Here is a 13,361-nt window from a genome sequence, read left to right as displayed (position 1 = left end):
TTCTAATGATTTTACTTTGGAAGAAATGTTCAATATATTCAGTTTATTCATCCCAGTATTCAATCACTTTCCTATTGTATTCCCATTAGTAGTTTTTCTTAATAAGTGTTTAAAAGTTCTATTCATTTTGTTTGTTTTTGTCTTTTTAGAAGAGGTTGGCTTGATGTGTAGAACAGAAAAGCAAGATTCCAATTTGCTTGGGCATTTATTTAGTGTCATGTCCTGGGTCTGTGTATCATGAGCAAAAAACATGGTTCTTCTGCTAAAACTGCTGTTAATTTGATAAACTTCTGGTTGCAACCATGAAGCCATATAAATAAGGAGATATTTCCACCTGGTGGTTAGAAAATTTGTGCTCATATTATGAATTTTTATTCTTTAAATATTGTTAAGACAAAGTTTTCAAGCTTCTATTTGTAGTAATGATATGATATTTGCATATTAGCTGTATTAGTAATATTTCATATTTTGCCTCACTAAGGTGAATTTATATTCTTACAGTTTATTTCATTCTCCCCTCAATACTCAAAAATACCACTGAGATCTTCTTAAAGCTCTTCAAAGCAATTCACATTGTAACATCTATATAATTCAGCAGAAAAGTCATCCCTGGATTACAGATTAATTCAGTCTAACAGGAATAACAGTTCTTGGGTAAAAATGGCAGTGTACAGGAAACTTGATCATTTTCAATTTTTTTGACAAGTGACTTGGGCGTGTTACTCTGAAGTAGCAAAGAACAGTGCTAGGTGTGTTTCCCACTTCAAGTAGTAGTCTTTGGCTCTCACCTGACCATCCAGGGAGGCAGCGGCAATGGCCTGTGGTGGGGTGGCAGCCATCTGCGTGGCTGCAGTCACAGCGCTCCACACAGTTCAGCCCGTACATGCCATCCTGCATGGAAGACAGCAATGAGGGCATGGAAAATCCCACATAGGAGAAGAGAGGCACGTCAGGGAGCCACTGCAGGTACAGTACCCTCCTCTCCCTTCCACATCTCAGCCACGTGCATTACTATCACCTCTTCCCTGTCTTCTCGGCCCCTAAAATGCAGCCTGCAGAAGGTCAGTGTGTTAAAACTGTTCAAACCTTAGTTTATCTCTAACATAATGGTCAGGCATATGAATGGGAAAACCAACTATGCCAATATGCTGATATTCATATAGGTAAATACACGTAAATATGACAATTAATTAAAGGAATCCTTTTTTATCTTGTCATAAGGCACCACCCATAAAACATTTTCCTTTGCTCCTAAGGATTTTTATAAAATACTTCACTGTTCTACAAGGCATTCTATTTATTAGTGGAAAGGGAGAACTCTGACCCACATGAAGAAGCTCTAAAAATTAAAAAATATTGTAGCTCTAATACAATTAAGTTCATTAGTTCATTTCCAGTGGGATACATAGATCTGTAAGGAAACATGAAAATCCTTTGTTACTTTTCCTAATCAATATCCTCCTCTCATGAAGAAGTCTGGACAGCAGGACGTGTTCTGCTTTGATATCTTAAGCAGGCTGGAGTCCCTGCGGGCACACCGCCTCACTCCTCCCCTCCCAGACCTCACTATTTCCACAGGCACATCCATTCTGGTGGCCCCACAGCAACAAGGTTCTTCGTGGACGTGATCACTCAGTTTGTGGGATGGGGATGGAAAGCTCTGCATATACTAGCCCTGCTCCTCAGGCCATATCCGGGTGAGCAGAGCGAAGGTGTTCCAAACCTCCCTACCACCCCAGCACCAAGAAACAGGCAGCGTGCAATCGCCAAGAGGCAGGAGACTGAGGACCAGTGTAAAGCAAGTAGTGGGCATTAGATGGCATCATTCGTTTGTCCCTAACTTATTAAAACATTCTTGGGCCCCACTACTGCCTGCTAGGGCACCAGGGGATTTAGTGTTGCCATAATATGTGCCTCTAGACCGTCATCAGACTCTGTTGGTTTCCTAATGCATCTACAACTGAAAAAGGACAAGACTGTGCCAGGGGCTTTGCTTTGTCTGCAGTCAGACTGGGAGTGAAAGGTGATCTTCAAGCCCATCCCAGGGCACTGATAATTTGTTCAGTGGTGGAGGGGAAGCAGCAATGCTAACTTAACTTTGTCCTAGGGGTTTGGGGGGCAGGATCCTCTCTAGTTAGGAAATGGGTTGGACTTAAGAAGAAGCCCAGGAAGACAAGAGCTCCATGGAAGTTCTGGGGTCACAGTATCACAGCACTGTCAGATGCTCTCCTGGGCAGAGAACACGCCCCACTGAAAGAATGCTTCTTGCTCAGGAGAAAACAACTGCAATAGTTAGAATGATAGAAAGAGGGAAAGAAACCAGCCAAGTGCATCAGAGGAGGAAAGAGAAATCCTTACGTTCCTATAGGAGTCACTTGCCATTCACACCCTCTGTCAGCCTGCAGAAGACAGTGTGGGATTTCTAGTGATGCCAATCTCCAAAGTAGGTCAAGAGAATGCAATCAGTGTTGAACTAGGGAAATCTTCAGAGATTATTTCCACTCCAGATATATTTATGTTAGAAGATGGCTGTTTCCAAACCTCTCACCACCTCAATGAGCATTTCTGTGACACCAGTCACCACCCTCCTTTCAATTCCCACCACTTTTCACCCCAAAGGCTGGAGCATTTCCATTATAATGGAAACACAATATTTGGAGAGGTGACAGGCTCACACTGGGTGTCTAACAAATGCTGTTGACTGGCTGCCATTAAAATATGGGGGGATAAGAATGGAGGAAATAGAGGGGGCAGCAGGACAGGGTGGGGGGAAAGGTGGGAGTGAGGAGAGATGAAGGAAAGGTATATGATTCTCACAAAGAATTCTAACTAATGTCCAGGCCTATTCTTTTCCAATCGTATATCCCATTTGAGTTCAAACACCTCCGTTCTGTTAGTTACTGAGGTCTGGCTCACACTCAGACATCGTGAACCAGGAACACGCAATGAGCTGGCCGCCCTGGCGTCAGCTTCTCGGGCCTGCGCGGCTGGGGCACCAGGGCGGGCAGCCGTACCTGGCAAGGCAGCTCGCATTTCTCGCCGCGCCATCCGGGAGCGCACGTGCAGGTCCCATCCAGGGAGTCGCAGGCGGCGCCGTTGAGGCACCGGCACGTTAAGTTACAGCCCAAGCCCCACGTGCCGCTGGGACAGCTGATGGAGCAGTCCACCCCGTGCCAGCCTGCAGCGACAAGAACGTCCGCACGTGAGGAGACAAGGCAGCGCGGCAGTCCGCAGAGCCTTTCCAGCCACGTTCCCCTTGAAAAGTCTTGGAGATGCGCAGCCGAGTCCCCAGCCCCAGCCCCAACCCAGACAGCATTGGTTCTGCCATGGAAAGTGCATGGGAAATGAACGAAGGTTCCTGACAGCTGTGTGTGCCGCGGGATCTGACAGTGACCTCACTCCTGAGAACCCCTTTGGGGCTCCCAGGGGAGGGGATGGGGGTGGGTCACTTTAATGTGCATTGGTGTGCACTGCGGTTTGCTGAGTATTGTTCAGGCTGGGGAAGTGAAATATTTATACGGGAAGGAGAAGGAAGGTTTGTGTTGGAAACAACCCCATCCTTAAAGCAGGATTCCTTGAACCCTGAACAGTGAGCCATGGACAGACTGTGGGTAAACACGTTCTGACCCTCAAGTAAAGTCGTGCTTGGCTGCATTTCCTGTCATGACTCCAGGCCCATCACTGTGGGGTGCAGACACATGTATGCTTGCTTAGTCTTCCCCCAAACACAGAGACTCAGACTTTTGGAGCTGGCAGCAATGTCAGCCATCATCTCACACGAGCCTCTTCCCTTGACTCACCAAAGCGGGAGAACAGGGGAGCCCGCTGAGGATGAGGGGCCTGCTGAGTTCAGGCACCAAATTTTGGCACAGCTGGAGCTAGAACCCTAGTTCAGGTTTCTTTCCTGTGACTTTAAGTAAAACAGGATCCCGATCAGATACAAGACCCATTCACCCACTTACCTGCCCTGCAAGCACAAGAGCCATCCACAGAGGAGCAGAGAGCATCATTCTTGCAGACACAGAGAGAGGAACAGTTTATCCCATAGGTTCCCAGGGGGCAAGGGGTAGAGCAGTCCATTCCCTAGCAGGGCACAAATAGGAAAATGAATGTAATTTCACCAATTGAAATGCAACCAACACAATAAACAAAAATGTATCTTGGCGATGCTATTTGTACTCCCTCTCTAATTTAACAGGCTGTATTTTTACAAGTTGCTAAATGTCACCACTATACAAATTTTGGAGATTCAAGGGCAATGCTAGCTGGCTTATGTTCAGGATACAGTTTTAAATGGGACTCACAAAAGCCTGCTACCTCAATTACTTTTCCTTTGGAGCAAATACAAAAGCCTTTGTCCTTGCTCAGACAAGTAGATATATAACAATAAACTGTAGTTATAAAATTACTGCCAATAAATAAGCATAAATATAAACTATATGTAAAATTGCTTCCTAGACTTCCTGGTGTAATATTTTATATGACTAGTGGGTGAAGCAAATGAAAACACCCTCAGCCCACAAAATGATTCAACTGATTACTGACAGTTAATGTTAAATGTAGAGGTGGGCTACCAAGGGTAACTGGAAGCCATCCCCTTTAAAAACAGAAGATACTTGAGACAAGGCTAATTCAAGGGCTCCACCAAAGAACTGTGATATAGGTTAAAAAAACCTGGAAAGATCCTCTCAGCTCTGGCACTTTGGGAGCCATTTGTTCTCTGGAATAATCATCAACATTCTTCATAGCTGAATGTTCTCCTCTTTAAAATAGGAGAAAATAATGCAAGAACAATCCAGTTTCTGCAGCAAAGAATCCTAGAAACTAGGCAAACTTCTGCTCTATTGGTATACGGGCATATACATAAGGTCTAGATTCTTGGAGGGACTGAAAAACTTGCCTACAACAAACCATAGCATGTAAATACACAGTCATTGCTAACTTGATTAGGTACCTTCAAATTGTGTGGAATTAAAACAAAAACTGTTGACAATAATACATATCCTGCTTGGAAAAGTAATTCCTTGGTTGCCTATCAAGCACAGTAAAATAATTACATAAGGAATAATTAAAATACACCGTATTTCATGGCACATAATAATTAAATAATTATGTATTAATGCCACACAGTTTTAATAGCTTTCCTAAGGTAATTACTTATTTCTCTTATTAGTACTTTTCAGTTTATTTTCTTTCTTGTTAATGATGTGATTGGTTTTAGCCCATTTAGTTTACCTCAGGAAGGATCATGTAAATCACTGTGCTCCACTTGCACCCCTCATCTCCTTCCTCCAGAGCCCAAGCCACTCACTTTGAACCCTGGGGCACAGGTGCACTTTCCAGTCACACTGTCACAGTCAGCCCCATTTTGGCAGCTGCAGATCTGTTGACAAGCTTCCCCGTAGAATCCAGGAGAACATGTCTCATTACAGTACAGTCCCGACCAGCCCGGCTTGCAAGCACACTCTCCAGACATAGGGTGACAGCTGAGAGACACAGATGAAAGGACTAAGTCACACAGGCAAACACGACACCCAGGGCCTGTGCAAATGTTGCTTTAGCCACGATCACTAACTGTGTGGGTAATTCCATGCACAATGACTTAAACTTCATTCCCAGGCTTGGTATGATTTAATTAATTGGCCGAAACCTAACTGGTACTATAGAAATTGTGCATGAAATCAGCATCATGCTCTAACAGGATGACCGTTACAACCACATCCTTGTGCCTGATACTCAGTTTAGTTTTCATAAATTGAAAGCACCAATTCAGTAAGAGGGCAACTAGATGAGTAAACCTAAAGGACTCTATCCAATGGACAATATGAAATCAGTTAACCAGGCTGATGTCCAAGGAACTCCAAAAGCATCCACCTTGCCAAGCTGTTTCTTCCCTTGGCTCCCCATACCTGGCAGCAGAGCAGCTGTCTCTACCTGAAACAGCAGCTGCATCGATGGGCCAGGCAGCCAGCTGTCACCCACAGCAAATGGACCCATCAGCTGCGCTAAGACGGATGCATTAGTGAGGTGGACACAATAGGACACTCTGTGGCACTCAAAACACATGTGCTTCTCACTAGAGGAAAATCATGACCATCAAACTAGCTCTGCTCACAGTTGGAAGACTGTTAAAGATGTTCTTCCCCCACTGATGGAGATAACTTATACCTTCCCCTTAACTAGGGCAACAAAACAACATCCACTGTCTCATTCTGACATTTGCTAACTGACCTCTTATCAGAGAACTGTTCATAGATTTTCCACTCTTAAAAAGAATGATTTCCCAGAGGGATGAAGACAGAGGGTATAATTCCAGCTCTCCCACCACCTGGGTAACTTTGGTGAAAGTTCTGGGGTCTGACATCCTAGTCTGTCAAGTGAAGGTCTCAGCCACACCTCTGGAGGTTGAATGGTTTGTTCCTCATTTAAAATTTATTTAAACATATTTTTAGGCTGCTGCTGCAACTAAGTACCCTTGAGCAAAGGCCTAAGGATCCATCGCAAGCATTTCTCAGGAAACATGGCATAAAGAAATACCAAAGTAGAACTCTACATTTAAAATGGTTTCTTGGATATAGAAGGTTTGGATTCAGAAGACAAGGGTTTGAGTCTCAGATCTACTTGGATCTACTCATATCTACTTAGCTGCTATTTATTCTTGAGCAAACATCTGGCATCACCATGGCATCTCAAACTTCACATGTCAAAAATTGACCCCTATTCTTCCCTTTCTTCATTCCTTACATGGTGTTCGCTCTCAGTAGACCCCAATGAAGCGATGGTCCCATTAGCCACTTAGTTGTTTCAACTGGAAAACTTGGAGTGCTTTCAACAACAGCTTCTCCTTCATCTCCCATAGCCACTTCATCACTAGGAGCATTCACTCCTGCCTCATCACCTGAAAAGTGGAACTCCTAGCAGGCTGTTACAGGTGCCATTTGCAAATAGGCATATCCCAACTGCCCACAGCTATTAAGTGTTCTTATTAACAAGAGCTAACAGACATATTCCATGGGGAACCTTATTAAATCTTGAATTATATTTTCTTTTTCAAATCATTTCCACCACAACAGTTAGTTTTTCAGTTGAAAAGTCCAGGTTCGTCCACAGTGAATGCCTTTAGGCACTATAATACTGTTATAATTTTAAAAATAGTATCACTTATAAAGTAGATAAATAGCAGAAAAGTAGATTTGAGCAGATCCAAATAGATTTTCCTGAAAACTCCTGCAAGGCTCGCCACAACAATGTGCACTGTTTAATATAGCTACAGTGACTATATAACTTATTGTCTAAACCAGGACTTTTTTTAAGAGTGAAGAAGGAGTTACTAATAATTACATCAGGACTAATGGCCTAAATCAAACAGCCGGTGACACCAGATATAGGATCACCCTAAATATAGCTCACCCATCCTCATTGTCCACTGCCTGCTTTCTAACCTCTTCTTTCATTGTTATTCTTTCTTTACTACTATAGACGCAACTGTAATGGATTTCTTTCTGTTTGTAAAAGCACTAAGCTTTTTTCAGCTTCAGGGCCCCACCTGCGCTATTCCGTATGATGGGAATGCTGTTACCCCACTCTTTGCCTGGCTTTTTCTATCTTATCCACATCTTCCTTCCCTGCTAGACTTTGAGTTCCATGAGGGCAAGAATTGTGTTTTCTTACCTGTCCCTGAAATAGTAGCCCCACAGTAAATACTGACTGGATGAGTAAGTGAAAATGCCACAGTTGATGTGTGTGGGGTCTGACTCCATGGATCTTACTTTCCCATGTGAACCTGCTTTCCCCTGATATATCTGAGTCAAAGCAATGCTAAATTATAACCTGTATAATCTCTATACAAAGGCAAGAGTTCCCCTATAACTACTTTTTCAAATGTCAAGGTCATGGCTTCAAAGGAATCACCATTAATTGCAGGGAATACTTGCTTATGATGATATAATAAGTGAATGCTGAAACTAGCAACTAGCATGTACTGAGCACTGAATGTGCTAACCCCATGCCCAGCAACCCACATGCATGATTTCATTCACTCCTCACACCCATTCAAAGTGTTAGGTATGATCCCATTTTATAAATGAGGGAACAGAAAAGTCTCACATGGGTAGTGGCAGGATAAAAGTTGGAACCAGATTTGTTTATTTGTTTTTACACCAAGTAAAAAGGAAGTTTGATAGCAGCCTTCTTAGACAGCTAGATATTTAAAAGAATTGCTTATATTTAGGCTTTTGAACAGAAAAATGGGTTAGCAGGACCAATAAAAGCCTGTATTGGGCAAATAGCAGGGACAAATTGAAACTTACGTCAGTAAGGCCCTACATTTGAGAAAAATAGAATAAGTATTTCCAGTGATAGATTGGACAAAGTAGTTTACCTCATCTTAACATGCTATTAAAAAAGGATATTTTTTAGTAGAAACTATTACTTTACATTAAAAAGTAGAAAGTAATATTTACAGTGCAGACATAAATGTTAAACAAAAAAGATAATTTGGGAACAGGCAGTTGAACCAAGCTGGAGGGAGATGGAGAAATGGATACTCAACACCCCCCAGTGAGTGTTAGCGCAGCACACCGGTTCTCAGATTGATTGACATCAAAATTAGTATTCTGCAATTTGTAATTAGACGTAGGAAGCCAGAGCACTTTGGGGGCATTTGATGGGTTCTCATGCAGGCAGCTTAATTGGTAATGAGATTTACGTGTTGATGTTAGAGCAGCAGATTGGAGGTTGAAGGGTAATATACTCCTACCTGTTTTCTTCCTAAAGAACAGATTGCTTTGTGTGTACATGAAAATAGGATTATGCATCTACAGGAAAAGCTATCATTTCATACACATATATATAAATATTCTAGTAAAATTTTCAATTTAAGAGTTAATTACAAGAGTCCAATACAATATCAGTAAAATTGGGAAGAGTTATTGAACTTCCTTTTATTCATTTCCTTAGATGTTATTAATGCTCAAGTGTAATGACAATTAGGTGGCACTTGCAAATAAGCATATCCTGATTGTCCACAGCTATTAAATGTCCTTATTAACAAGAGCTAATATACATATCCCTTGTGGAATCTCACTAAGTCTCAAATTTTATTCTCCTGTTCAAATCATTTCCACCACAAAAGTTAATTTTCAGCTGAAAAGTTCAGGTCACAGTGAATGTCTTTAGGCTCTATAATACTGCTGTAATTTAAAATAATAATATCAATTATAAATATATTTAAATTCATTTCAATGCTAATAGATTGCTAATAAAATGGCAACAAATTCTTTGCAACTCCTCCCATCAAGGGTACTGAATCTGGCCTTGATTGTGTGACCTGCTTTGTCTAAAGGGACATTAGCAAATGTGACCTAACCAAAAACTTGAAAAATGTTTCTATGGTGGGGCTCGCCTTATCTCTTGTTGCTTTTGGAGGCCAGTCACCATGTAAAGAAGCCCAGCCTTCCCTGATAGAGACAAATGGCTGGAGACAAATGGCTCAGTCACCCTATCATCTGGTCAAATGCTAGACCTGTGAGTGAGGAATTCCAGAACCAATAGGCCTCTAGTTGACCTGCCACCTGAACACAGGGGGACCAGCAGAAGATTCACCACACAGCCCAGCTAAGACAAACAAAAATCATCAGTTAATAAGTAACTTGTTTTATACCACTGTTTGGCATAGTTTTTTTTTTAATGCAGCAAAAGCTAACCGATAAAAACCACTACCCAAATATATGGCTGCAATATATGTTAATAGCTACATCCATTGAACTCAAAGTTTACCTAAAGACAATGTAAACAAATAGTTTGCATTGTATTAGTTATTGAATTATATGGAAAAGTTTTATGATAAATAGATGTTATAAATTACACAGTAGCAAGGTCCACTTGGTTGATTAAATGGCAAACTGAACAAGCTAGATTTTCAATTAACACAAAGATTCTATGCTTTTTGGTCCATAAGAGCCTTATGTTTCCAGGAATTTTACATGGAAGTTCACGATACAAGAACCAGATGGATGGGTTCCGACTGAATTCAACAAGACAGAATTCATATAATCAACATTCAACTGGTTTTAATAGAAATTTATAGAAGTTAATTTTTAGAAATAGCTTTCATTATTTAGGGAAGCACTTCATAGGCTAATTGGTTTTTAATCTGATTATTCATTGTACATTATAAGAGAGATTTTAGTGTTCTTTTGATCTATGTAATTTTCAAATGATTTCACCTACTTCTTCACGTGCTTAAGTACTTGTGACCTATGTCAAAATTACCATGGTACTAATTTCAGATAACTGTCAACTTGCACCTAGTCACTGCTCACATGGTATCCAGTTCCAACAAAACCAATATTTTCTCTGCTTCTCTAATTCTCCTCCAGAGCTCCTTTGTACAGGTTTATTAATCTATTTTATTTTGGCTGTGACATATGTAATGAAATAGCACACTGGTATTAAAAAGTTCCTAGCTATCACTACACAAGGGTTACTTTTGCTGGGACAAGCCTGAGGTACAGGAAAGGTAACCAAACTCATAACTTGTCCCTAATTCTGACAGTTTTTTAAAACTAGAGTTGAAAAATAAAATCCTGCAGGGATTATTGGATTATTCATTTTTATTCCCAAAATGTTTATTTAGCCTGTCACATAAAGAGAGGCAATATTTTCCAGGGAAAAAAACCAAACTTGACTAAAGTAGCTTGTAAAGTTGCTTGAAACGCATCGAGAATGCACTTCTTTGATATATTTCACTAAAATGTATTCCAGTGCATGCACCACACACACACACACACACACACACACACACACACACACACGCACACACACACACACACACATACACACACACGGTGCAAAGTCTTTGTTTTTGTTTTGACAATGGTTTAAAGAAGAGACCAACTATGCTAAGTGAAATAAGCCAGGCAGAGAAAGACAAATACCATATGATTTCACTTACTTGTGGAATCTAAAAACAAAACAAAACAAAATGAACAAAACAGCAGTAGGCTTAGAGACACTGAGAAGTGACTGGTGGTTACCATGGGAGAGAGCTGGGGTGGGTGGATGGGTGGGGAAAATGAGGGGGATTAAGAGGCACAAAAATCTCAGCCATAATATGTTTGTCATGGGGATGGAAGTGCAGCATGGAGAATATAGTCAGTGGTTCTGTAACATCTTCCTATGTTGACAGATAACTGCCCTAGCGAGGGTGAGGATTTAATAATGTGTTTAACTGTTGAATCACTGTGTTGTATATTGAAACCAATATAATATTGTATATCAACTACACTCCAATTTTTTAAAAAGAAGAGACCAACCACAGACTTCTGTTTACTTTTAACTTTTTTGTCTTTGAGATTTGACATGGCAATGAGTTATCTTTCAGAAGCATAAATGAAGTAACAGCTGTGCTGAATGTAAATAAAAGTAATTCTCATAGCATCGGAACTGCTATGTAATGCACTACCTTTCTGTCAAACTCAACTTTTCCAGCAGTCTGCAAATGAGACCCAGAATTCTAAGTGCTATGTATCTGGTCCTTGGGGTAGGGAGAGGAAGAAAGTGGGTAGGAAGATATTTTCGGGGGCAGACAAGGTACAGTTAGGTGGGTGGGATCGTGATTTCCTATTCTTAAATTATTTGAGAGATTTTTGAGCTAAAAGCCCCCTGTGAGTTCTGTCTCAGAGTAATCAATTCTGAAAACATACTTCACATGCAACAGCCACCTTCAGAAAATCTCCATGGGTATACTTCCTCTCCACACAGATGTGCTGTCCCAGTGAAAGATGTTGCACTGAGAATCATTCTGTGATATTTTTACATAGCAAACTGGGCTTAACCCATGCCTCTCAATGCATCTTTGCTTCTAAGGGAATGTCACAGAATCTTTCTCTTAGGGAAATGTTCTACTAACCTCAACAAATTGCATTTTTGCCAGTGGCCATCAATAGAGAACAGAATTTAATACCCACCTGTGACAACCTAACAGTTTTAACCCTTGGACCACCACCTACTAAGCAAAGAAAGGTTCCAGGTACGTAGTAGTTCCTGCCCAGGACAGATGAACCACAGGGAAGAAGGGTCTCAGTGTGGGAATTCCTCTGCCAATCCCTCCTTCCAAATAGTGGACACTATGCTGAAAACTTATATAGGACACATCTTTCCAGAGGCAGCCGACCCTCACCTACGAGTGTTGTCCCGGTGGCAGGGGCACTTTTTGTCACACTTGATGCCATAGACCCCTTCCGGACACAGGCGCGCCTCACAGCGCTCGCCAGCAAAGCCTGCCTCGCAGAGGCATGAGCCGCTCACGTGGTAACATTTCCCTCCGTTGATGCACTGGCAGGTCTCAGCACAGCGGACTCCGTATGTGCCGACAGGACACTCATCCTGGCACCTATCAAGCAGGGGCAGGAAAGAAAGATAGATTATCTAGTGCCATGTCAAAATAAACAGTCAATTCAAGTAAGTTTTGTTATATTTAAACTGAACCTGCTGTTTGGATTTGATATTTATTTAGTGATTATCCCATTACAGGTATGAAAAGCATTAAGATGAGTTACTCTGGCTACAGATAGTAGTAACAGCTGTATGACCTGTTCAAAGAAATAACAAAAACAAAACAGAACTATGAGCTTGGGACACAAAGCATGTTTTACACACAGTGTTTGCCAAAGGCATGTATAGCACTTTTGTAGATACCAGGGAAGGGAGAAGAGAAATTGCCCAAACTAGTCCCAGCCCAAAAATAGGAAGTTAAAATACATGATTTCCCTTTTCAAAGAAAAAATTTGTAGCAAATTTGAAACAATGTTAATTCTCTTATCTTTCCTGTTGACATTAATTTTTCATCTCAGCCATGTGCCTGCTCTTTTCAAAGATGAATGGCAATCGTTGTTCCTCATCTTGAAAGTTATGTAACTAATAAACAAAGTCCTCTAGATTTGGAGGAAGTCAGGTGTTGAAGTTAGGTGTCTTTAAGTCCAATCTGGAAAATTCCTGCCAGTAGGCTGTAGGGATTGGAGTTCGCAAACACAAAATTTTTGTTAAGTGGAGTATTGTCCTCTCTTGGGAAGAAAGGCTGCCAAATGGCAAGGTAAAAACACCAGCTCTCAAAAATTCACTTTACTGTCTTTTTAAAAATGACACTGGAGACTAGTCCCAGAGGAAGGAAATGCTCTGGATAAGTTGGATCAGGTGAGAAGCTGAGTTGCTGGAAGGAATAGTGATGGAGAAGAGAAAGTTATCATTGCTCCAGGGACTGACTACATGACTAGTTGCCAGGTTGGCCAGTCTCCTTTTGACCAGGCAAGGTGACTTGGTGGCGCTTCCTGCAGCAGGAGTGCTTTCTGCCAAAGGAGAGG

General features: G+C 41.4%; 1 protein-coding gene across 1 annotated transcript in view; it reads right to left on the bottom strand.

Annotated features, from left to right (window-relative positions):
* Positions 1–13,361, bottom strand: part of MEGF10 (multiple EGF like domains 10) — a 161,088-nt gene that overhangs the window by 34,186 nt on the left and 113,541 nt on the right. Inside the window, exons 9-13 of the mRNA XM_073221906.1 lie at positions 12,182–12,394; positions 5,312–5,486; positions 3,963–4,083; positions 3,015–3,178; positions 789–891 (exon numbers count right to left, since the gene is read on the bottom strand). Of these exons, the coding sequence (XP_073078007.1) occupies positions 789–891; positions 3,015–3,178; positions 3,963–4,083; positions 5,312–5,486; positions 12,182–12,394 (776 nt within the window). The remainder of the gene's footprint in view (positions 1–788; positions 892–3,014; positions 3,179–3,962; positions 4,084–5,311; positions 5,487–12,181; positions 12,395–13,361) is intronic.

The sequence above is a fragment of the Manis javanica genome, chromosome 14, assembly GCF_040802235.1.
Source record: "Manis javanica isolate MJ-LG chromosome 14, MJ_LKY, whole genome shotgun sequence".
NCBI classification, from domain to species: Eukaryota; Metazoa; Chordata; class Mammalia; order Pholidota; family Manidae; genus Manis; species Manis javanica.
Note: the sequence above shows the minus strand (reverse complement) of the source record. Positions and strands in the feature narration are given on the sequence as shown.